Here is a 25,156-nt window from a genome sequence, read left to right on the forward strand (position 1 = left end):
GTATACACTCTAGTGCAGCAAAGCAAAGAGTTTTAGCATCAATCCGAAGAAAATTAAAAACAATTAAAAAAGTATTGGAAATAAAAAAATAAAACTTGAAACGAAAAATAGATTTCGATTATGAAACAACCGAAATTTATTCGATTATATATTTCGGTTTCTTAGTCAATCGAAATCTATTCTTTACTATATATTTTGTTCTTTTGATATAACTAAAATATATTCTAGAATTTTTTTAAAAATAATTTTATTTTGTTTTTCATTTAGTTAAGTTATGGACTTAGACAAAAAATAAAATAACCACAAACATCCAAAGACAAACCAAATATATTAAACATATAAAAAATATATTAACAATATATAAAAAAATTTAAGAACCTAAAAGTACAGAAACTAAATATTGCAACAATGCAAAACACAGTATTGGAAGCAAGGAAAAATATACTACAATGATGCCACCTTAATACAAAACGTGGACACAAATAACAACACAAAATGTATGTGTTAGGAAGAACATAACTAGCTTTAATGAAATACGAAAAAAAAAGCAGGAAAAGAAAGAAAGAACGAATGAGCTAACGGTAGAAATGGAACAAAGTAAGGAAGAATCGAAAGAACTACAAGGTGGTAAAAATGGAACCTCTTTAGTGCAATGGCAACAGAGAAATTAAACAAAGTTGACGTTTGCAATGGCAATGAAGAAATGGCAGTGACATTCAGGTCTCCAGTTATAAAAAAAAAAGATTTATGAGAAAAATAATGAAACAAATGTTTTTATTGGAATTTTAAATATTTGAAAAATTAAGTCTGGAAAACAAATAAACTTTTGATTCTTTGGAAACTTAAAATCTAATGACATTTTTAAAATTTTGAGATGATTATAAACTTTGGTTCTTTCTATTCTTAAAAAACCAAAATCTATACTAATATAAATTCAGTTATTTTAAAATAAAAATCTATAGTTATGCAACAAATTTCAAAAATATCATTATAGTTTGAAAGATTTTGTTTTTCTTTGACAGGGAAGCTTACTAAATGATTTAAATTATTTTTTTTACAATATTCGATAAAATTATCCTTTTTCCATATTAAGATTCGTTAGCTTAATAAGTCATTATTTAATAATATGCCTCTTCTCTATTATTAGTGACCATACTTATCCATAGAGTTTTCTAACAGGTGTGTGTGGTGGAGATCATGATTGGCCAGAGGCCTAAGAAGTTATATAGGCAATGAAAATGAAAATGTTAGGAGAACCAACGACAATGATAAAATGGAAGGGAACGACAGGGTTTCTTTCTGACACTATTTCTTTATTGTAAGAGTTAACAAACGTTTATTTTTGTTTAATTGGCTTTTTTTTTAAAATTCATTAAGTCATTAATGTGCATATTATTACTTTTAATCATTAAACGCATAAACTACTGTAATCATATACCACTTAAATAAATTATAAATTCAGTCCTTTTTAACTTTTACTTCTCTATTTTCATTTTCACTTTTTTGGTCTTCGTGTGATTTCAGTTAAATCTAGAATTTTATGTATCTTTTTTTTCTTCTAAAATTTAATAATTAAAAATATTATTAGTTATTATTGTAAAAATGTATGGCAATAAATATCATTAAAATATGAGTAACTAAGTGCTGAGAATATAAATTATTACAAAAGTAGAATAAATTCAATAAATTTATATATTTTACGCTTTCCATTAAAAATGATCCTGGTACATATGGTTTTTCTATAATGTGTGTATTCATAGACACATTTTAAAATGTCATCTATTAAACACTTTTAACTGCTACTAATGTATGCTTCAAATGGATTTTTGTGTTTTTTTAAGTAATAGATATTGCTTAATAGACTTATTTTACTTTTAGTTTGTTTTATCGTCTATGTTGGAATTAAAAAAAAAAGTTATCTATTTTTTTAAAATGACAATGACATACGTGTCAACTTTTAAAAATATTAACGTTGGAAAGGTTAGCCTGTATTCCACTCTGCAAGATTCTCTCTTATATAATGAAAATTTTATGCGGAGGATTAAGCTGTTAATTATATTTTAAAAAAAGTTAAAATATTAAACAGGCATGGGGTTGAGTGATGAAACGTTGCCCTTATCAGGCTCCATACGTCACGCACGTAACCAAATACACATTAGAAATATATATTATTAGATTTGTTTAAAAATGTTACGAATATGACAAACACAAAAACGTAATCATATTGATAAATAAATTAAAAAATGTAATCATGATTATATAAGAAATTAAGGGAATAACAACTTCAAGCAAGTGATGACACAAACTTATGCCAACCCACATGGCAATCACTATCCTAGAACTACCTAAAGTTTGTCCTTTTTTCTGGATGAATTCTACTTAAATTTTGTCTGAATAATTGTTAAAAGATAATCAACAATATTCTGTTACCTTTTTCTTTTTTTTTTCTTTTAAATTTTCTATCGGTTGATCTCTTTTTAATATATTCGTTATATATATATATATATATATATATATATATATATATATATATATATATATATATATATATATATATATATATATATATATACGGAAAGCGAAAATATAAAAATATTTCATAAAATTTTATTCATATATATACAAACGATATACATATTATGTATTTTCGTTTTGGAGATATTACAACCACTCGAATAATTATATTTATTCAGTTTTGAAAGTTCTATAATATTAATAAGCTACCGTAATTTAGTTTTTTTTTTCATAAAATATATATTAATAACCCTTTACAAATACCATTATTCTCTGACAAGTGTCCTATTTCTCTCCAATTTTGCTATACTCTCTGATGTTAAACCTCCCTGTGGTAATAAATTCCTTACAATTGGATAAACTCCATTCTTTTTTTACTATCCCATCCTTATTAAGTATGTGATGCTTACCTATCATATGTGTTAAATATATTTTACTTTTAGTTTGTTTGTTATATTTTTTATTTACAGTGTGAGTTTAATCTATATTTCTTCTATCATAAATATAATATATGTATATTTAATAGAAGAAAGATTAATTTCATACTTAATTTTTTCTATACTGAATATGGTATCAAATGATCTTGGCTTTCTTTTAACTTATTATTTATTAATCTAGTTTTTTTATTATGTTCTTTTTTCATAAAGATTTTATTTGTTCAAAGGACTGGAGTTTGAGACAGATGATTGACACCCGATATGAGTCTTATGGTCTTTATCATCTTCGTCCTTTTACATGTGTTGGCATAATTATGGAGTCTTCATCTCTTCTTCATTCTCAGTTAGGTAATCTTAGTCTTACCAAATTATAGCAGCTTGTTTCTAACTTATCCAAGTTATCCAATTTGATTTGTGAGTCTAGTCAATTAGGAAAACATTTTCATAGTTCCTTTTTTTCGTAGTGTCTCATAACATACTTCGTCTCCTTTCGTCTTAGTTCATTATGACATTTGAGGACCTAATCGTGTTAAATCTAATTTAGGTTTTGAATATTTTGTTACTTTCATTGATGTTTATTCCATATGCAGTTGGCTATTTTTAATGAAAAATCATTCTGATTTATTTTATATTTTTCAAAGCTTTTTAATGAAATTAAAACTCAATTTGGTGTTTTTATTCAAACTTTGAGAAGTGATAATACATGTGAATATTATTCCCATTCTTTTAAACAATTTATGGTTTCTGATGTTATTCTCCATCAAACTTCATGTGCTTATATACCTCAACAAAATGAGGTGGTTGAACACGAAAATAGACATTTTATTGAAACAACTCACAATCTTTTAATTCATGGTAACATTCTTCAATATTTTTGGGGTGATGTTATTCTTACTACACGTTATCTCATTAATTGCATGTCCTCTTATATGTGACAATGAGGTTACTCTTAATATTAGTTATAATCTTGTTTTTTATGAGAGGACCAAACACATTGAGATTGATTGTCATTTTATTCGAGAGAAAATTGTATCTGAAGACATCAAGACTGAGTTCATAAATTCAAGTGACTAGTTAGTAAATATTTTCACTAAGTCTTTACGTAGACTAAGAATTTATTATATTTGTAACAAGCTTGATACATACGATTTATACATACCAACTTGAGGGGGAGTGTCAGATACATTAGATTATTAGATATCTTATATTTATCTTTTATCTTTAATTAGTTTATTATTATTCCTTATTAATATTTTGGGATTAGCTCATATTTCTTCTATTATAAATACAATATCATATGTATATATTTAACACAAGGAAGATTAATCTTATAAAATTATGAACATTATGAATTTTAAACCGTGTATGGGACAAAAACATCAATCAAAATACAAAAAACTTACATTTGTATTTTTATGTTTCAACCATGCCTATACTCTCACTTGGACCATACTAAAAAATAATTGGATTTGGTAATGCATTCCTAAATATAATATAATTCCATGATTCCAAAGACTCCACACTACAACAATCCATTTAATAGCATATTTCCTTTGTGTTTGAGGGTCAAAAGGTGGAAATGTTCAAAATATGTTAGAACCTAATTATGACTTACTCCCAAAATCCTTGTCCATATTTTACACATATTCCATACTATGTAGCAACTTTGTAAGTAAGAAATAGATGACTTATGCTTTTTTCATGCTCACTGCACGTAACACAATTGTCGTTGTTGAACATGATATTTTATGTCTTAAGTTAACGTTTCTGGATATTCCTTTTGAAATAATCTTTCATATACAAAACTTCACATAAAGATGACCTTTACTCTCTAGAGGAAATAAAAAAAAAAAGTGTTGTTGGTCTGCAATGCATTCACCCTATAACTTTTTATATGCTAATTTAACTGTATAAACCTTATATTCATCATTATTCCATCCAAAAATCATTCATTCCCCTTACAATCCTAGAAATGTTTTCTGAGAACGTTTCAATTTGAGATTTCTTCCATTTAAGCCAATCTATTCTCCAGGACATATTTCATTTTCATCTACTATTGTCTCCCACATTTGCTTATTATTTGTTCTTTTCTATTATGTTTTGTTCACTTTTAAGGATGAATTTGAGCTAGAGTGATTCAAGAGAATTAAATAGTAAATTGTGGTGTCAATAGCAAAGCCCAAATGTTAATAAAGTGTAAAATTCCGATAATAAGTTGTGCAATGAACCAATTTCACAACGCTAAATACGTCTAGTATTTTTTCTTTATACATGAAATGCAGCACAAATTTAACGTCAAATTGTTGAATCATTTCATACTATTCGTTTGAATTTCGAAATGATTCAAGTAAAATTTTGATTATTGTACCTCCATAATTTTTATACCACTAAATTATTGAAAATGATATTTTAAAATTTTTACATTTTTCAAAACATATAGTCTAAAATGTATTGAAAATATCTTTGATAACACATTCTAAAAATATTTCGAAAAAAATACTTTTGGAAAGGAAGATTGTGAAATATAGATTATTCTTTCCAAAACACTCTAATAATACGATTTCTCTTTACATGATTTTTATTTTCAGGAATATTTGCGAAATATTTTTCTTATAATGATTCTAAAACAGTAAACCAAAATTTTTATGGAAATTTTTATTTTATTTTTGGGAATGTTCTTACAAACAATTGGTGGTTTTGGCTTCATAAGAATTTTGAAAAAACTTTATACTACAACCATTATTGAACAAGGAGAACCACACCGTACTATGAAAATTGCAATGCACTGTGTCGGTATTATTTGTGCCTTCCCATGCCACGCCATTTTTTTATTTCCATTTTTTTTTCTGTGAAAGTTCATTCACTAAAAAGTTTCTGGATATAATTAATGATGAGTTTTATTATAAAATATTTCAAAATAATAGTTGAGAATTAATTTGAATTGCCTATGTAGAAATTCATTTCAGAATCCTTATTTCAGAATGTTTTTATAATATTTTTTTGGAACTTGTATTTCAAAATTTTGAAATATATTTCAGTTTAAAGGTTTAAAAAAACTATAAATACTTTAACAAGTCATGGCCCTTCAATTGTAATGAAGAGTGTGGAAAGAATTCATGGTGGTAGAAGAAGCAATTGTCTTACAAAAACAAAAAACAAAAACAAAAAGTAGTTCTACGTAGAGAGAATCCAATAGGCCGAAATAGCTATGCACTCATGGCTCAACAGACCCAACTATTTAGCAAACTTATTCATGCAAGCTATTTCTTTCCAATATCTAAAAAATCTCAACTTACATTTCTTTTTAACTACAGAACAACCTTTTCTCTTTTATATATATTATCAACTTAAAGATAATTTTTTTTGTTTGGCTAAAAGTTCTAACAGAAATTAATTTCCTTGTTATTAAATTTTGTTCAATTGAGATTGTGTTTAAATGTAACATCCCAAAAATACAGTGTAAAATCATATACGAGAATCATCACATATTAATAATACTACAGATCAGTTCTACACAGAACGAGATACTATTATGGTCGAACGACCTTACATAATAACAGGGGATTTAAAAAAAACCACTCGCTAACTACTACTAGACCGAACGGTGTACAAAATAACTTATACCGAACGGTCTTACAAAAGGTAAAGCTAATAACAGACCGAACGGTCCTAAGGTTCGGTCTTCACTTTAGATTCATCTTCCAATACTTCTTCCAGCAGCTCTTCTCCTTCTGCTCACATCCACACGGATGATCATTGCAACAGGACAACGACAGAACGCACAACACACAGACAAAAATGATAAACAGGGTAAGCTTATGTAATTTAATTTGTTCAATAACAACATACAACATTCATAATTTAACCAACAACACCCAAATCATCATTCATACATCAATGCATGCAAATAACGACCACTTGACTCTGACAGTCCGGACTGTATGAATTCTGTGTAGCTACGATGTAGTAACTGGGATCCGTTCCGTCCAAATTAACCTTATGGACTAGGACCTCCTGTCATTCTCACACATGACTTACTCCTCTCTACATGAGAACGAGTAATCATGGAATATCAGGATGAACGCTAGCTAAGCTTTGCCCACATTCATACTTTACCAAATCAATAACCACTTTCTGAGATATTCCCCCCTGGAATACTCGTTCATAATCCAACTATTTCATTCACATCACATTTCAAATTCCCTTACACTTCATCATTTATACGTTCAATTGAATTACAATCACACTCTCTCATCATAGCATAAGTTCGACTGGAATAACACTTCTTAGAAACTAACATGACTGAGCGTTACTTATTCACTTCAATAAACAGTCCACTAAGAGTTCAAAATGGATGCCACAAAGCCTAGGCCGAGTACTAAGACTCTAGGCTGAACACCTTTTAAGGACCAACACTATTTGACACCCAATACTAATACTGATGAGAAACTATGAAATAACGAACACTATCGAGTTTGAATGAAGACTCTTATTCTAAAAACGGTAATGATATATTATAGAAAACGAGACCCAGCATTTGGTTTAAGACCGAGCCCTGTAGAACCAAACACTATTGAACGAGCGCTGGTCCAAGACCAATTTCTTATCAGGAACGAGCGCTACTGAGACTGAACGCTTGGTCCAAGACTGATCACTAATAAACTTTCATAAAACGAATGAATATATATATATATATATATACACACACACACACAATTGAGCCACCACTTATTCTTAATGAAAGAGAACGATAACGTCTACGACCTTAAGTAGTATATAATACATTAACTAAACTGTTTATGAAACCTAAAGAAGGACTACACTTAGGTCGAACGCTCATTCATACGTATTTAATATTATAACACAATCTTTATTAATGAAATTCCTTGTATAAGAAGAACCTACTATCGACGGACACTCGACCAAATTATCACATTTACTTAGAATACTACAGTTGACGATCAAGCCCTATCTCAACTTAATTCACCACATGTATCATTAATCCATCCACACGTCCAAACAAGCAGTACACGGATATCTCGTACTCATCAAAAAATCAAACAACGTATCATGCAAACATACCAACGTTCAAACAAGAATTTAATCAAATTATATAAGCTTCCCTTACCTCTATACGTAACCGAACGCTCAACGAGGCATAATAGAGCTCCCCACTACCAAAGACTTAACGTTTGACAATCACGTTTTAGGAGTACTGAACCAAACAGAAACCAGAAACACTCAGAATTATACTATCCACTCAAGCGACCAGAAATAGAGGGTTGCATGCGAGACTAAACGAACGTACTAGAGAGAAAGAAACTCACCAGCTCAGAATCATAAACCGATCGGTTTAAACGAAAGCTCTTGTCGCCGAGAGTGTTCACACGGTGCCTGAGAGGTGATCGGAAGAAGAAAAATGTGAGATTTTCTTAGAGAGAAGGTGGAGATTTTAGAGAGAAGGAGGAGAAAATGTTTTCAGCAGTTTGGAGGAGAAGAAAGGCATGCAGAGAAGTGGCACGACATTTGAAATTTGGCCTTAAATACTGCCGTCACCCAAAACGAACGGTCACTCTCCTACAGCCACCTGTTTTCCACTAACTGAGACGCTCACTCTCTTCTTGGCACATGGATCCCACTACTTGGGGTTTTGGGTTTGTTTTAATGAGTCTGACAGTGTTGCTTAAGTAATTTTCTACTATAAAATTCATATATTTTTGAGGTAATAAATAAATTATATGTATATATATATATATATAATAGATGAAAATTGTTTAGAATTATCACTAGATTAATTCTATGTGTTTTATTAATAACAAGTATGCTGTATTTTGGGTAGCATATAGAATGTTGGGTTTGTACGTATTTATAAAATTGTTAATATTATGATGTATTTTATGTTAAAATTAGAATAAATATACTAACGTATAATTGTAATCCATGTAATATGCAATTATAAGATAAAAGAGAAGTATATAATTATATGTCTTGTGATTTTTCATATATATATATATATATATATATATATATATATATATATATATATATATATATAGTTATAAACAAATTTAGATTCGTAGATAAATTAGTTATTACATATAGATTTTATCTATGGTTATAAAAAATTGAGTTACACACAATTTTTTTTTGTAGGTAATGTGAAAAAAAGAATTATCAATTTTTCGTATATAAAATTTATATGTAGTTTTGACGTGTTAAAATAATTTTTTTTTCTGAAAGATATTATTCGTGGGTAATGATATATGATCTTTAATAAGTAAATAAATTTACCTGATTTTATATATTTAGAAATAATTAATTATTAAAAATTAAAACTCAAAATATATTTATCCACTCTTGCACTTTTAGAGAAGAACATTTTTGTTCACTATTACACTCATTCATTTTTCGTCCTTAGTCACTCTCGCGGTTCATTTTCGTTCTTCGTAAGTTTCCTAATTTTCTTTGTTCAACCTTACTCTCTCTCGTGTCCACCATTGTTGTCGTGTGCTGACTCACAAAGAAGAAGTTTGTTTTTCTCATGTTCACTCACTATTCGTTCTTTTAGAGTTTGTTCGTTCTTCATTCCACTGGTAAGCAATCTTCTTTGTTCATCCCTAAATCCCAAAATTTCTACAATTGTAAATCTTTTCTCTTACTATTGACACAAAACGCTTTATCTTGTGGTTCGTGTGTTATGTGTGCAAAACAATGTTGCATTGTGACAAGATTTTGATTGAGGTGAGTGTGTTGCGTTTTGGGTAGATTAAGAGTGCTACAGAGGTGTGTTTTGTTATTTCAATGTTTTTTATTTGTCTCTGCTTAGCTACAAGGAAAAGTTATTCATTTTGTTTAAAAATCTTGATAAGAATGAGGGGAGGAGGTTGAAATGGGTTAGGAAACAAAACTATGTGAAGAGAAGTGATTTTTTGTTTGTTTTACCACTTTGCTAGAGGCGTAAATTTGGGGGCCTCAAGATGTTGGGTGGCTTGAGTATATTAAGTCAATGTTGGCAGTGCTGGCTAATTAAGGTTTGTGGTGCTTGATGTCACGGGAAGGGTAACACTTGAAACGGTGAGGTCATTTATGGCATTTTTTATGTGGAGAATAACATATGCATTCAAAAGTAGTGTTTATAAGGTTCTTGAAGAGGTAGTGAACAAAGGACCAAAAATGGATAGATATATATTACAACTAAGTGATCGATTAATTTTACCTTGTGCCTTGCTTTGTATTTGCATATTATGGGAGTAGGATTGTTTTGCCTACTTAGTATGATGTTTTTGCCTACCTCTTAATTGTAATGCAGTTGGAATATAATGCATAAAAATCGGATCTTTCAATCAGGTACCATATATATGTTTTCAGATATTAAATTTTAGTTCATATTTTAGTAGGTGAACAAGAAAAAAATTTTGGTTGTAATGTTCGAGTTACTGTTTTTAGTCTATTCTCCATACCCATAAACAGAGGCAATGGTTTGACCCATCTTACTCAAATTTACTTTGCTTCAATGTGGATGCATATAAACACAACACCTAAAAAAACTTGGATGATTATTTTATACTTCTTTATTGAATGAAAAACTAAGTTAGTTGTTCAATCATTGTTATAGTTAAAGCATACCATAGTATATGAATAACGGTTTTGTTGGCATTGGCTGGTAGCAATATTCTTCCATCTAATTTTTGTAATTTGTAAATAATAATCCTTTAATTAGCTTTCAATCATTGGTTTGTCAATAAGAATTGGTTTGTCAATACAATAAGACGAGTGTTTTTGTGTTTGGGAGAGTGGTCGAGCTTGTTCTAGGTTAGAACTCGAAAAATTGAACTTGTTCCAAGTTAGAAGCTTGATATTATAGTAATTATAGAAGCTTGACATCTTAGCATATAGTTCGACAAGCATCACAAATAACAATAATAATTTGACAATTAGTAAGGAAGCTTGACTAACATTATAACCAGTCCGACAAGTAGCATGAAAGCTCGACAAGTAGTATAAAAGTTTGGTTGATAGTATAACCAACCGACACACAACATGGAAGCTCAACCGACGACAGGCAACATGGGAGCTTAGTTAGTAGTATAAACAATCCAACATGCAACATATGATGTAATATTATTATACAAATCTTAAATCAACAACTATTTATGAATCTTATATGTTTAAATTATTTACTTTAATGATTGATTATTATATATTATATAAAGTCTATATATTATGAATTTTCATTATAAATTTCGATGTCCAAAATTGCATAAACATTGCAGAAAAAATTACTATTATCAAAAGTAACAAACTACCTACGGACAAATCCATAGATAATGTTAACTATGATTGATTTACCTAAGAATTTTTTGCTACAGCAATCTATATAAGTTAAAACTACTTTACTTACAAAATTTATAACTTATTTACAGATTTTTGCAATAGTAGGTAATAATATTTTTTCTTACCGTGTCTATATTTTATATTTCTTATTATATATAATTGTTAGTTATATATTTGGAAACTCATAAATTAAAAAAAAATGAATTAAAAATTATGTCTAGAGTTTTAGTTTGGGATTAATTGTGTAAGAAAAAGCAACATCTCTTTAAATTATTAATTAGATAATGTGAAAAGGTGATTAATTTTCAAGAAAAGGCAATTAGAACTTTAACCACACAGTGACATGTCTCACTCTGCAACATTTTCACTCAGCTCCACTATGCTAGCTGCCGGATACTAAACATTCTACATAGTACCACAATGTATCATATTACACTATAAAAAATATATTTTTAACAGTTTTTCTTTATAACTTTTTTATAACAACTTATATTCTCGTGATACATTTCAAATATAAGAATCAATAAAATAATAACACATATCAAAAAAAGTTATATTAAAATATCATGGTCATTACACTATCAATCTACCAAACAAGATAAAATGAGATTTATTTTTTCATAGACGAAAATGAAACACCATCAAATTCTGTTTTTTTCATGTGCTAATTTATTGAGCAAACCAGCCAGACCCTTCCTTTTCTTGGAAGGATCCTGAGACGTGGATGATGAAGAAGAAGGAGATTGATCGATGGTGGTGGTTGGTTCATCCAACGGTGGAATGAGGTGAGGAAAGTTCAGCTTGGCTTTGGAGCCTCTAATCTTGAAAGCTGCATTGTCATAAGCCAAAGCAGCTTCTTCTTCAGTGTCATAAGTCCCAAGCCAAACCCTATTACTTTTGTTTGGATCTTTTATCTCTGCAGCAAACTTTCCATGTGCCCTACGCCGCACTCCTTTGTACCTCGTCCCTCTCGGAACTACCTCTTCTGCTTTATCACCTTTCTCCGAGAACCAATCCTCATTCGAGACAAACACATTGTTGTTGTCGTTCAAACCATCGTGAACCATGTAATGTTCAATAGTGTCCAAAAATGTCATGTCAAATTCTGAAGTAGCATTTATGCCGTTATAAGTATCCATCTTAGATTTGGAGATAGATTGCTGTTGATGTTATTACTACAGATTCGTGCATGTATTGTGAATATATATAGTACCAGCTATGGTGCTGTTTCCGACCATTTTTAATTATTTTATCATCTGTTGACCCGTGATGGAAGTGATCAATTTGAAACAAAAGAAAAAAAAAACATGTCTGTGTGTGAATTCATGTTTATTAGACAAAAAAAACGAGTTTCAAATAATGGGACATGTTCACTGCATTTCGTTAAAGTTTACATCTTTTAATAACTTTATCACTTCAAAGTTTCTGTGGATTTGAATTAGTTGTAGATGAATTGAATTCATCTACGTAAGAGGGTAAAGCAAGATCTGCACAATGAAGAAGAAAATAAAAGAAGGTAAAAGTTATATTAAAATATAAAAGAAAGTAAAATATATTTATTAATTATCAATATTTTACTTTTGTTTTAATATTATTATTTAACTATTTATTTATTATAATAAAAAGGTAAACATTGACGCATAACTTTAAGTTAGAATTAGTTATTTATTTAATGTTATCGATATAACGTAAATATATAGAAATGTCGATACAATATTTAAGACACATTTTATTGATAAAAAGAGTTTAATATTTATTTATTTCATTTTTCGTGTTCTTTTTTCTTCTTCCGTTAACGATTAAGTTTACCCACTTTTTTTGACAAAGGGCAGAGACAGCACAGCTTTTAGAATATAGTAATCAATAAGCTTGAGAAAAAAAATACCAAGATCATCGTAATGTCTATGTATATTACTAGAGGTTTTTACAATAAAAAATAATCTCAAAGTTTATCAACTATAAGATTCTTTCTTTCCATTCTAATTCAAATTTTGATATTTTGATCTAAAATTTTAAAATAAATAAATAAAATTATTTTAATCAAACGACATAAAAAAAATGATGTTATATATTGATTTTAGTTGAAGATATAATAATGTAAATAATTCAAAAACTAATTAATAAGTGATTTGACATAATACAATAGAAATAAGATAATTATATCATTTTATTTTCATACTGTAGTTTAATGATCATGACAAAATAATTTTATTATTGATTAATCTTATTAAAAGTTGGATTTAATTATTTTTAATATAATCTGACTGTGTAATGTTTTAAATATAAAACCTCATAAAATGATTTTTAAATGTGGTGATAGTTTAAAAATAATGAAACTTGATTATTATAACAAAATTACTTTTTTATAAGGATAGTACCTTTCAAAATAATAAAACTCCACACAATTGAGATCGTCTCATTATTTTTAAACTATCACCACTTATAAAATATTGTTTTCTAAATTTTTACACTATGCTAATTAATAGTTTTTACTTAATTAGTTTTGTGATTAAATAAGTTGCGTTAAAATAATAATTTAAATGGGCTAATGTTATAAATTTCATATTGAGTAAAATAAACCGGTTGTAAATAGTGCCGTCAAAATGGGTTGAAACCCGTGAGCCAATCCGGCTCACCATGGGTTTGAGCCGAGTTGGGTTGAAAAAAAATGCAAAATTTTTTATGCGAGCCAATTTTGACCCGGCTCACTAAGAACCCGGCTCACACGGGTTGAATCCGTGGTGGGTCGGGTTGGCTCACCAACCCACCAATTTTTTTAATTAAATTAAATTAATTATTCAAATCTTATTTTATTATTGAAATCAAATTAATTAAATTAATTATTCAAAATGTACAACCTTTACTTAGCAATAGCCTTTCCCGTTGTCTCTCCAAAAGTTTCCCTCTACAAATAAAATGCTAAGATTATAGATTGAATAATATTATAGATAGAGATAAAGAAGAAGATACTTCAAGAGAGCATAATACTGTGAATTTATCCATTCAGGATTCCAATTTAATAAATGAATAATATTATAGATTGGATAATTCAAGAATATATCATTTGTTTTATCTTATTTTTAGACCTATCTACAAGCCTGACAATTTTATCTTGTGTTATATATTTTTGTTAACAACTATATGTAATTTCTTGGTCAAACGATTGTGTATGTCTCATTAAACTAAATTGGCAAAATTTTATGCTTGATAGCTTAGAATATATATAACAATATATTTCTTTTGTTTCATTTTCTTTTATATCAATTGGTTAAATTATTATTGTTTCAATTTGATCGATCAAAGTAATATGTTATAAGAATCTGAGAAGAAAATGGTGAAAAAAAGTTAATTAAGTGAGTCAACCCGTTTAACCCACCAACCCGTGATGGGTCGGGTCGGGTTCAAATTTTTTCGGCTCGCTAATAAATGAACTAGGTTGGGTTGGCTCACTAAGTAACCAACCCGTGGTGGGTCGGGTTGGGTCGGGCCGAGTTACCTATTTTGACAGCTCTAGTTGTAAATCGATTAATAGAGTAAAAAGGAACTAAAACTATATATAATTAAAGTTAAAATCTCGGTGAGATGACCACCAAACTATACAAAAATAAAACAAACTGTTAATCGGTAAAATAGTGGTTAGGAAGCAAAACGTTGACTAATGCGGTGAATTATTTCGGTGTTATTTATCCATACTATTCATCTTTTGACAATTGTGTCTAATACGCTGTCGAAGATAACCTTTTGACTTTAATCTGATACGTTATCAATTATAATATTTTTATATTATCAAATAATTAAAAAAATATATTAGAAAATAATTTTAAAATAATTATTACAAAATCAAATAAGTTTATCATATAACTTAATATTTAAATATATTTTACTCGCTTACATGTATATTTTGTGCAAAGATTTAGAAAATAAATAAGAATAATTTTTTTTCATAAATAAAGTTTAATATTTTATTATTAGAATATTGAGCATATAAATAAAAAACAATTAATTATTTAAGTATGAAAATCATTATTTTTTTAAAACTATTTTTTGGTCTCCAAATTCTTTTTAAGATATTAACGAAGTTTTTCATCTCTTTTAAAATTAAAAATATATCATAAAAATCTTAAGATATGTAATCCTAATATAACATAATTTTCATCATAATAACTTTATCTTTACCTCTTTTTTATTTGGGTAAGTTTCCAAAAGTTGTACATATATACATAAATACTAGGTTGCAGGCATGTGACTTAATTCGGTTTAAGATGAATCACTCTTAAGGTATATTCATACGTTGATATGAATTTTTTTGTGTACAAGTATTGCATCCTAGGATAAAGTCAATAAACTTAGCTTAAGGAAAACTAAAAATTTTTGTGATAAGCATTTCAAATTAGATGATTTAGGATTATGTGGTCACTATACTTGATATTTTGATGAGAGTATTATGTGTATGTTTTGAGTAGTTGATTTTGATGAAATTGTTGAAAATGAGTTTGATTTTTGTACAAGTTCTTTATATTATTGAACTTATGTATATGTTGAACGTATTTTATTATTTTTTGGTACTAGTCATGGTGATATTGTTTTGAATGAGAAATGAATAAGATTTTGAAAATTGAATGAAAAATATTATTTGAAGGTTGTGTTAGTGCCCTATTGAATTATTATAACATATCAATTTAGTCAAATTAGTTCAATCCAATGTTATTTTAAAACTAAAAATGATATGCTAAGTATTACAAAATAGTAGAAAACTCAATCTAAACCAAATTAATGAATTGATAATTGTTGTTGAGTTTTGATGTATGCAAACTTATTATGTGAGCCAAAACTCGTTTAGCGAGCTAAAACTTGTTAGGGTAGGTCTTTAAATAAGACTCTCAGTGTTTTGGTTTATTAGACGAACCAATCTCTTATATGAAATTAGTTTTTTTGTGAAAAATTTGAGAGCTAAAAAAGGATTGGTCACTAAACAAGTCAAGTCTCATTGGGTGAGTCTATCCTAATGTTTGGAGTCGTTAGATGAGTTTTATGCTCATATAGAAAAAACTCTATAAAATCACTTAATGATCATTCGTTGAATGAGTAGAATTTTCATGGGACGAATTCACATTCACTTATTGTGTTGATACCTTTGGCTAAATGAGTAGAACTTTGTCTGAGCAAATTCCAACATATGCTTAATTTGTTAAGTGAGTCAAATAATTATTAACTATAGTCTTGGGTGAATGATTGCATAAAATGATTGTCTACTCTTATTTTATTATTTTTTTAGTGTGTATTGAGGGGTTAATATAATTTTTATTCTTTATATTTTTTTATGCTAATGTTGATTAGTCACATGGGAAGACAAAAACTACAAGAAGAGAAATAATTCATGTTCTCATGGTGAGAAACAACATCCATTTAGTAGGAACTAAAGGTAATAAAGTGGACACTAAAGACTAGATAATGAGAATTCATGTAGAATTTAGAACTTGATAAAAAATGATTTATTTGTTTTTATAGAAGTTTGAGTTTCTATTTGGGAGAACTTTTTGGAGTTCTAAGTTATAAAAACACAAATTTGAGTTATTGATATCTAATTAGGGATTACAAAATAGATCAATTTGGCTCGTTATATTAAAACATGTTAGAATTATTCTTGACGAGACATATGTACCCACTATTATTTTAAAATTAATATATATATATATTATTAAAATCATATAAATATTGTAATCTTTTAATTAATTAATGTATTATAATTTAAAATAATTATTACATTTATAAGTTAAATTATTCTATTATAATTAATAATTAAAATTTTATTTATAAGTGTTAATAATTCAAATTATAATATTATTACATATTTTCATTTTTGGACCAAAATATATTATAGAAAAATCAATCTTTCACATTATTTTTTATTTTAATTTTTTATTTTAAAAAGAAGCACACTTGTGGATCAACGTTTTTTATCTATCAACTAATGTGAAACAGATCAAGACAAGCAGATTAAAAACTCCAATTCGATCCATCCACCAAATATTATTAGACTCACATATCATAATCTATTTTATCATCCTATTCCTACTTAAAATTGAGATTGATTTAATAATATTAAAATTAAAATCAAATCAACAAAATATCAAATTATCATAAAATTGACTATATACTTCAACTAAGACCAATCAATGATATTTTAACTAATATTAATTTTATAATGTTGGAGTTAAACAAGAGAGACAATATAACAAAATAAAACTTAAATATGAAAAAAGATAATAAGGAGAATTTTCAATTTTAAGTTTTTTTAAATAAAATGTGAAATTTCCTATTTTGAATTACGTTCACAAATTTATAAAATTTATTTTTTTTAAAAAAAAGAAATCTATTCCAGTACCATGTTTTATGATAAAACTTCACATTTTTATAAAACTAAGTTATATCTAAAGATTTTTTATCCAATGATCAAACTGTTAATAATATTCTAATAACTAACAAGCTAGTGATAGAGTTTGTTTGTAGCATGTGAAGTATGTCCTTGTTAAGCCGAAAGTTTTGACAATTCGTTTTTCTAAGTCTGGAATACATTTGAAATTTTTTTTGAGGAGAATCCAACGTATCAACGTGATCTATCAAATTAAATATTAGGTAAAAAAATTAAAATAATATTTTAAAATTTTTGAAGTTTAAAGAAGAAACTCAGAAAACTGAAGAACATAAATTGAAATATCATTAAAAAATCAATTTTCTTAGACTTTCCACCATTAATACATGTATTTTCCATCTGCAATCATAACAAGAGGAAATGTTGACAGAAGACCAACACATCAAATCTTCAAAGTTTTCTCTATTAATTAAAGGAAAACTGTAAGTTTTCTCCAATCGACAACCATATATTTAACTTCTTTAATATTTTATTTTCATCCATCCCAAATTCTAAAACTCTAATATTTATTTTAAAATAAGTAAATATGAATAATTATTTTATGAATCTTGATAACTATTTTAAAACGTGAGATGTTATAATATTATAACACTAAATTAATATCATCATTTTGACCTTTTTATTCAACACATAATGAGTGTAATGTAATACCAAAGATTAACTTGAGTAATTTTTTATTTTAAAAAGACAGAAAGAAATAGAATTTTTATATACAAATCGGAATTAAATTTTTTACAGTGATTAAAAATATATTCAAGTGTACTTGATAAAAAAATAAGTTTTCTATTAAATCAAAATTAGATTTATACCAAATTTAATTTTTTTTAAAGTTAAAGTAAATATATACCTCGATTCAGGTTGAGTATGCTAAGAGTGAATTCAAAATTGACCTTTTGGAGTGTGAAATTAAATTACTTTGTTATTTAATTTAAAGTATTATATATCTGAATTCACTTTGAAAATGTTAAATGTTAAAACTTTATCATTGATATTGTATGAAAACCTATTATAACTATTTAGAATTTATTTTAATTAAGTTTTTTTAAAGTTATTATACTTATTGTCAAAGTATTGTTAAACTTCTTTTATAATATATATATATATATATATATATATATATATATATATATATATATATATATATATAATTGTACATTTGTGATATTTATTCTTTAACAAAGGGAGGTTGAAAATTCTAGGCTTAATCTTGTTTTAAATTCTTAAAAAATTGGAGAACTTTCAATTAAGTTTTTAATGTCGTATATTAAATACTCAATAAATATATCTTTTTTAATTGAATCTTTATTGTTAAATTTGTCTGTTAATTTTATAATTTTATAATTTTTTATAAAATTATAAAATCATAAATTATAATATTATAAATAATTACATTTTAAAATAATAAAATAAAATATTGTAACAACTTAATAAAATGACATAACAAGATAACAACTTTTAAGTCACTTCATATCACACAGTTTACGGAAAAGTCTAACTACAGACTTTATTTATTTATTAAACATAAATTTATTTATTAACATTTACATTAAAATCATATTAAAAATAAAAAATATTTAAGATTTTGTATATAAAAAAAAATATATTAACAAATTTGAATAATCAAATCAAATATGTGTTATAATTTTTTATTTATTTAATAAACTTGAAATTTAGTGTTTCATCAAATGCTATACATCATTTAAACATAATTATTAAAAAAATGTATAATTAAGTTTGAAAGAGTTGAGAGAATTATAATTGTTTTAGTAATTTAAGAAAAAATAAATAAATGCTTTTAAGAATAAGTAATGAGATGAGAACATGATGAATATATATACATTCTAACTCTTCTTCATCGTACATCTAATTTTTAAGAAAATACTATCCATATTTAATCAATAGAAAAAATTTCTTTAAAATTAAAATAATTTAAATAATACAATAAATTTATCTTACATCATATTTTAAACATGATTACATATGACAACAGAGTCAACATATAGAACATAAAATAAACACGCATGCATTGTGATTACATGATGCAAACATAGTCAACATATAAAACATAAAATAAACACGCATGCATTTTGACTAGCGGGGTATCGCATGCATTAAAATTTGTTCTTGATAACCAATGAAAATATTCACTATAAATACAATAAAATCTGTTTAAACTCGTTTTTATTGGATATATTAAATTTAGGATAAATCTGTAAGGAATTCCTTGCATTTCTTTTTTTAAAATTTAATTTACTTCAATATTTTAAAAATATTAATTTTATATTTTGCAATTTAATTTATTTTTTGTATTTTTATTTTTACATATTTTCTTATTCAAAATTTCTAATCATTAGTTGAACTTTTCTCATTATTTAGTAACCGACATTTCAAAATTATTCGTAGCCGGTATTACATATATTTTTTTTCTCCTATAAATCTAACAATTATACTTAGAGTATTTAGAGTATTTATTCTTAATTAAATGTTCCAATGTAATTAATATTAATTATATTAATAAAATAAAACAAGCTGACGAATTATGATTTTTATGTTTATCCATCATTTATCCATTCATTCACATTTAATTTTATTTATTATTAAAAGAAAAACAGGTCAACCAAATTCATCTATTTATGTCTAAAAATAATCACATTTATGAGTGTCACTTCCTGATTTCCATTCAGTATTACACTAAGAAGCATGGATGTTACTCCTAAGTTTACTCATCTTAATTGATATTCAGAATAGATTATAGGTACTTATTCCATTTGGTCTCACATATATCATATTAATGAATCACAATAAAAGTTTCGTCTATATTATAATAATATTCAAATACAATATATTAATTAAATATAACAAAACAATATAAAGATAAATCAATTTTAATATTTAAAAGTCTATATATTTAAAGTTTATAAAATAATCTCCGTTCATTTAATATTTAGTTGACTTTGTGAGCATCTAGTTCATTCAACGAATTAAACACTTAAAATTCACCTAACCAAATAATAAGTCAATTTTGGATTGCTCAACAAATAGTTACAAAAATATTTCATAAAATCAATTTCATTATATAAGAATATGACTTATGCCTGTCCAACCAATCTTCTATGAGATCATGAGTTTTTCACAAAATTAATTTCATCTACTAAGATACAGGTTCACATAACAAATTAGAACACCAAAATCTTATCTAAAGGCTCATCCCAACAAACAATATTCTTTAAATCTATTGAACTTTTAAAATTTAAATTTTGTGTGAGAATGACTCGTCAAACAAATTTGTATGATTCAAAATTTCAAGAAATATATCAATCAAACCAATTTGTCTTGTTAGTATAATTCTACTTCATTCTCGTGTAAAAAATAATACATTTACCTGTAAATTGAACTAATTTGGCTAATATCATGTATCTTAGTTTATCAATTCTCACACAAAATTCATGAAGACACATAGCATGCACCAAACTAATTATTTATTCTCAAAAATTAACGATTCTAAAACTCATTAACATAACCAATTTCTCAAATTGGAAATGATATCCCGATCATCCTTACAACATAAATCATCTAACTTAAAAGGCGTATGAGAAAACTTATTTCTCTTATATAGACTGAGGTTTTTTTATCAGAGCTCAAAAAACTTCCATTCTTACAAAAATGTTATACATGTACACAAAAATACTTAGATTAATGGTCTATCATAACAATCCTATCACTAGTAAAAAAAGGAGATTCAAACTCGCATATTACGCTTCGATTTTGACGAAACCGAAGCGTATCAAAATGCGGTGGCATTTCTGTAATTCTAAACACACTATATGTCTCGGTTCTCAATCACCCACGGCCTAAAACACATACTGCTTCGATTCTTAGAGCTATCCGAAGCGTATAAGTTTTCAAAAATTACCAAACTCTGACGTTTCAGCTGACAACTTTTTTGCGACAGAGATACTGTCTCGGTTAGCACTCAGAACCGAGGCATATATGCCTGCTCTTCCTGCATTTCCTGCCACGTTGCCCTGCTGCCACTGACAACTTTCTAGGCACAGAGATACTACCTCGGTTAGCACTCAGAACCGAGGCAGTATAGCCTGAAAAAACTGCTCCTTCTGAACATTCTGCGTTCAAGTACAATAAGAGACCGCCTCGGTTGCTTGAAACCGAGGCCATAGAGGGTTTTCCGCTTCGGGTGGGCGGCTAACCGAGGCATATAGCTCAATTTAATTTGAAAAATTGAATTTACTGAAATGTTTATGCATCGGTCTTGGATATAGCTGAGGTAGTAGGGGCTTTCTGATTCGGTTATTTGGTTAACCGAGGTATATCTGGAGTTAAAATTCCAGAACCCAGTTTCCTTCACGCGAGATTTCTTCTTCTGTTTCATTCGGCTTCCTCCAACACCGCCCACTTCCCTCGCCGCCCCTCCCCCTCCGCGGTCGTCGTGCCTCCATCGGCGTTATCGCCTTGCTTCCGTTTCTTCTCCTTCTCCGTCACCGTGCCTCAACCGTCCACGACTCTCCGTCGACGTGCCTCAACCGTCCACGACTCTGCGTCCTTCTCCGTTACCGTGCTCTCCGACGACTGACGCTGCTGCCTTCAACAACTGATTCTGCTGCCTCCGCTGTAGCCTCCGTCGGTCACACTCCGCCACTGCAGCCTCCACCGTTGCAGGCTCCGCCTCCACTTCCATTTGTTTCGCACATTTCACGGTTGGTTCATTATATTTTTTTGTGTTTTATTGATAATAATTTTATTGTGTTTGATTGATAATAATTGGTGGGGGATTGATATATTGGCCATAATACTACCAATTATATTGTTATTTGATCATAAAATTTTGATATTTGTTTGATAATAATTGTTGTGAGATGATATATTGGTGATAAATAGAATTATAAATTTTGTTATTCTTTAGTATTAAAATGGATATGTGTTTGATATTTGTTGTTGTGAGATTGATATATTGGTTATTGTTATTAGATGATTACATTGGTATAATGGTTATTGTATTAAATTGGTTTATGAAAACTTTTTTATATAATTCTATTTTATCAACTTACTTATATCAGATTATTTCTTCATTTTAGGTATATGTTTGATGTTAGTAACAAGAAGGGGTTCAACGATGTATATGGGTTCATTGACCCCTCTATGACTCATGAAAGAAATAAATTTGATGATATCCAAACATACATCACCACCTGCTTTGGAATGGGGAAGGAGATATATTTTCTCCCTTATATACATGGGTAAGTGAAGTTTTTTAACTTCAACACATTCATTTATTAATTTTGGTATATGATTCATAAGTTATTACCAATTTCAGGTGTCATTGGCAGCTACTTGTGATCTCCATACCAGAGAACACTGCTGTCTGGTTTTGTTCATTGCAAAAGTCTCCTCCCAGCCCTCTTAGACATGTAGTAGATTGGTAAGAATCTCAATGTTTCGACTTTTTTGTTATATAAATGTATGCTAAAGGAATTTTTTTTAATAGTTCCCTTGCAACACATATGATGTTATCTGGGAGATCTACTGCTACAGCTAAAAAGCTTACATGGGTTGCCCTTAAGGTTTGGTATTTTAGTCCATACTTTGTTACATTTGGTTCCATTCAAATGATGTTACTTAACATTTTATAATTATGATGATATATTGTAGTGTAATAGACAAATGGGGTCATATGGATGTGGTTACTACGTTATGTTTTGGATGATGACCATCATTCGTGCACATTACACCAGTGGATGGGAAACGGTAATATTTAGGTTTGAATTTTATTTTCTCTATAGTTTGGATTTCATATACACTAATTGAAATCATTGTGTTTTATGCAGAGATTTAATAGGATTGCTCCAATTTCAGAGAAGTCAATTCAACTTGTGAGGAAAACACTTGCTGAATATGTAATTCATTTATATAATAGTATATAGTAGATATTAGGATATAGTAAGTTCTAAGTTTATGTTTCTAAGTTGTTTTATGCTTTTCTACATTATTATAAGTTGAACTTTGTACATTGCATTGATTTATGACTTGAAACTTGATTTATGATTACATTGGATTGATTTATTCTTCTAAGAAGTTGATTTATTATTTCATTCAATATATTTATGTTTTAATATAATTTTCATTTAAAATATACGTTTTTGTATTATTCTGGACTGTTCTGGCTATAAAAATATATGCAGGTCTGTTTCTGTGGTTGGGAATGTTGTAGAAACAGATCTCATTTTAAAAAAAAACAAGGATATATGCCTCGGTTCAGGTCATAACCGAAGTAGAAAGACCTCTTATGGCCTCGGTTATGGTCACACCCGTAGCAGAAAGTCTTGCGGATGAGAAAAAAAACAAAAAAAACTCTACTGCCTCGGGTCCAGCTACAACCGAGGTAGTAGCGTGGGACATACTGCCTCGGTTCCAAGGAACCGATGCATAAAGTCCTACGAAAAAAAAAATTAAAAAACCAAAAAGTTTACTGCTTCGGTTAGGGATGAACCGAGGCAAATTCCTCTCCTTTTATGCCTCGGTTCTCAACCGAGGCCAAAAGTGTTAGACTTTTTGTCTCGCCTGAATATGCCTCGGTTCGAAAACCGTTGTCTATAGACAAAAATAACTGTTGTCGTTTCCCTTGACTGTACTAGTGTATATCATAACAATCCTACTAGACAAACAAAAATTCACTTTTAGTCTTATTGAACCACATGCATACATCACCCTTCTATGCATGTTCAACTTCTAAATTTGACTCAAGAAAATAAAACATAAACTTATTATTATAATAATTATGATTAGACAAAATTATACCCACTAGTACAAAAATAGCGTACAACGTCGAATATTTTGGGCTTTTCACGACGAATTTGTGACCGACGTAATATCAGTAGACGTAACTTTGACGTCAAATATTATAGGCCGACGTTACTTGTTTATATACACGTCGAGTAGTAAAGTGCACCACATCTAATATGTAAATAAATAGTTATATTTAAAGGAAGATTTGGCGTCCACTGTAAGGGGACGAGACATAAAGTTGACGTCTAATAGAAAAATGTTGGACATAAAGTTGACGTCGAATTATGTAGAACGACGTTACTTGTTGTTTATGGACACGTCAAGTGATAAAGAGTTCGACGTCTAATATGTGAATAAATAGTTATATTTAAAGAAATATTTGGCACCCTTTGTTTGGGTACTTAACGTAAAGTTGACGTCGAATTGTATGGACGTCAACGACCCTCGCTGAGCTAGAGAGAGCTCAACCAGCATTGCATTGCATATGGTAATCCACTGTAAATGTTTTAACGTCAATCAGTGTACATGTGACGTTAATATAAGTATATTTACGTCGAGCAGTGTATGGTTCGACGTCAACGCTAGTGTTTTTTTAAAATTTGGTTCGTTTTTGTTTATTTAACCAGACTTGAATTAC

The 25,156-nt window shown here is 28.2% G+C and overlaps 1 protein-coding gene across 1 annotated transcript; it reads right to left on the minus strand.

Moving 5' to 3' along the window:
• Positions 1–11,926: 11,926 nt before the first annotated feature.
• Positions 11,927–12,424, minus strand: LOC108327182 (ethylene-responsive transcription factor 1). Its single transcript, XM_017560914.1, has one exon. It carries the CDS (start codon positions 12,422–12,424, stop codon positions 11,927–11,929), a length of 498 nt encoding a protein of 165 aa, XP_017416403.1.
• Between the last annotated feature and the right edge of the window lie 12,732 nt (positions 12,425–25,156).

Source organism: Vigna angularis, chromosome 2, assembly GCF_016808095.1.
Source record: "Vigna angularis cultivar LongXiaoDou No.4 chromosome 2, ASM1680809v1, whole genome shotgun sequence".
Lineage (NCBI taxonomy): Eukaryota > Viridiplantae > Streptophyta > Magnoliopsida > Fabales > Fabaceae > Vigna > Vigna angularis.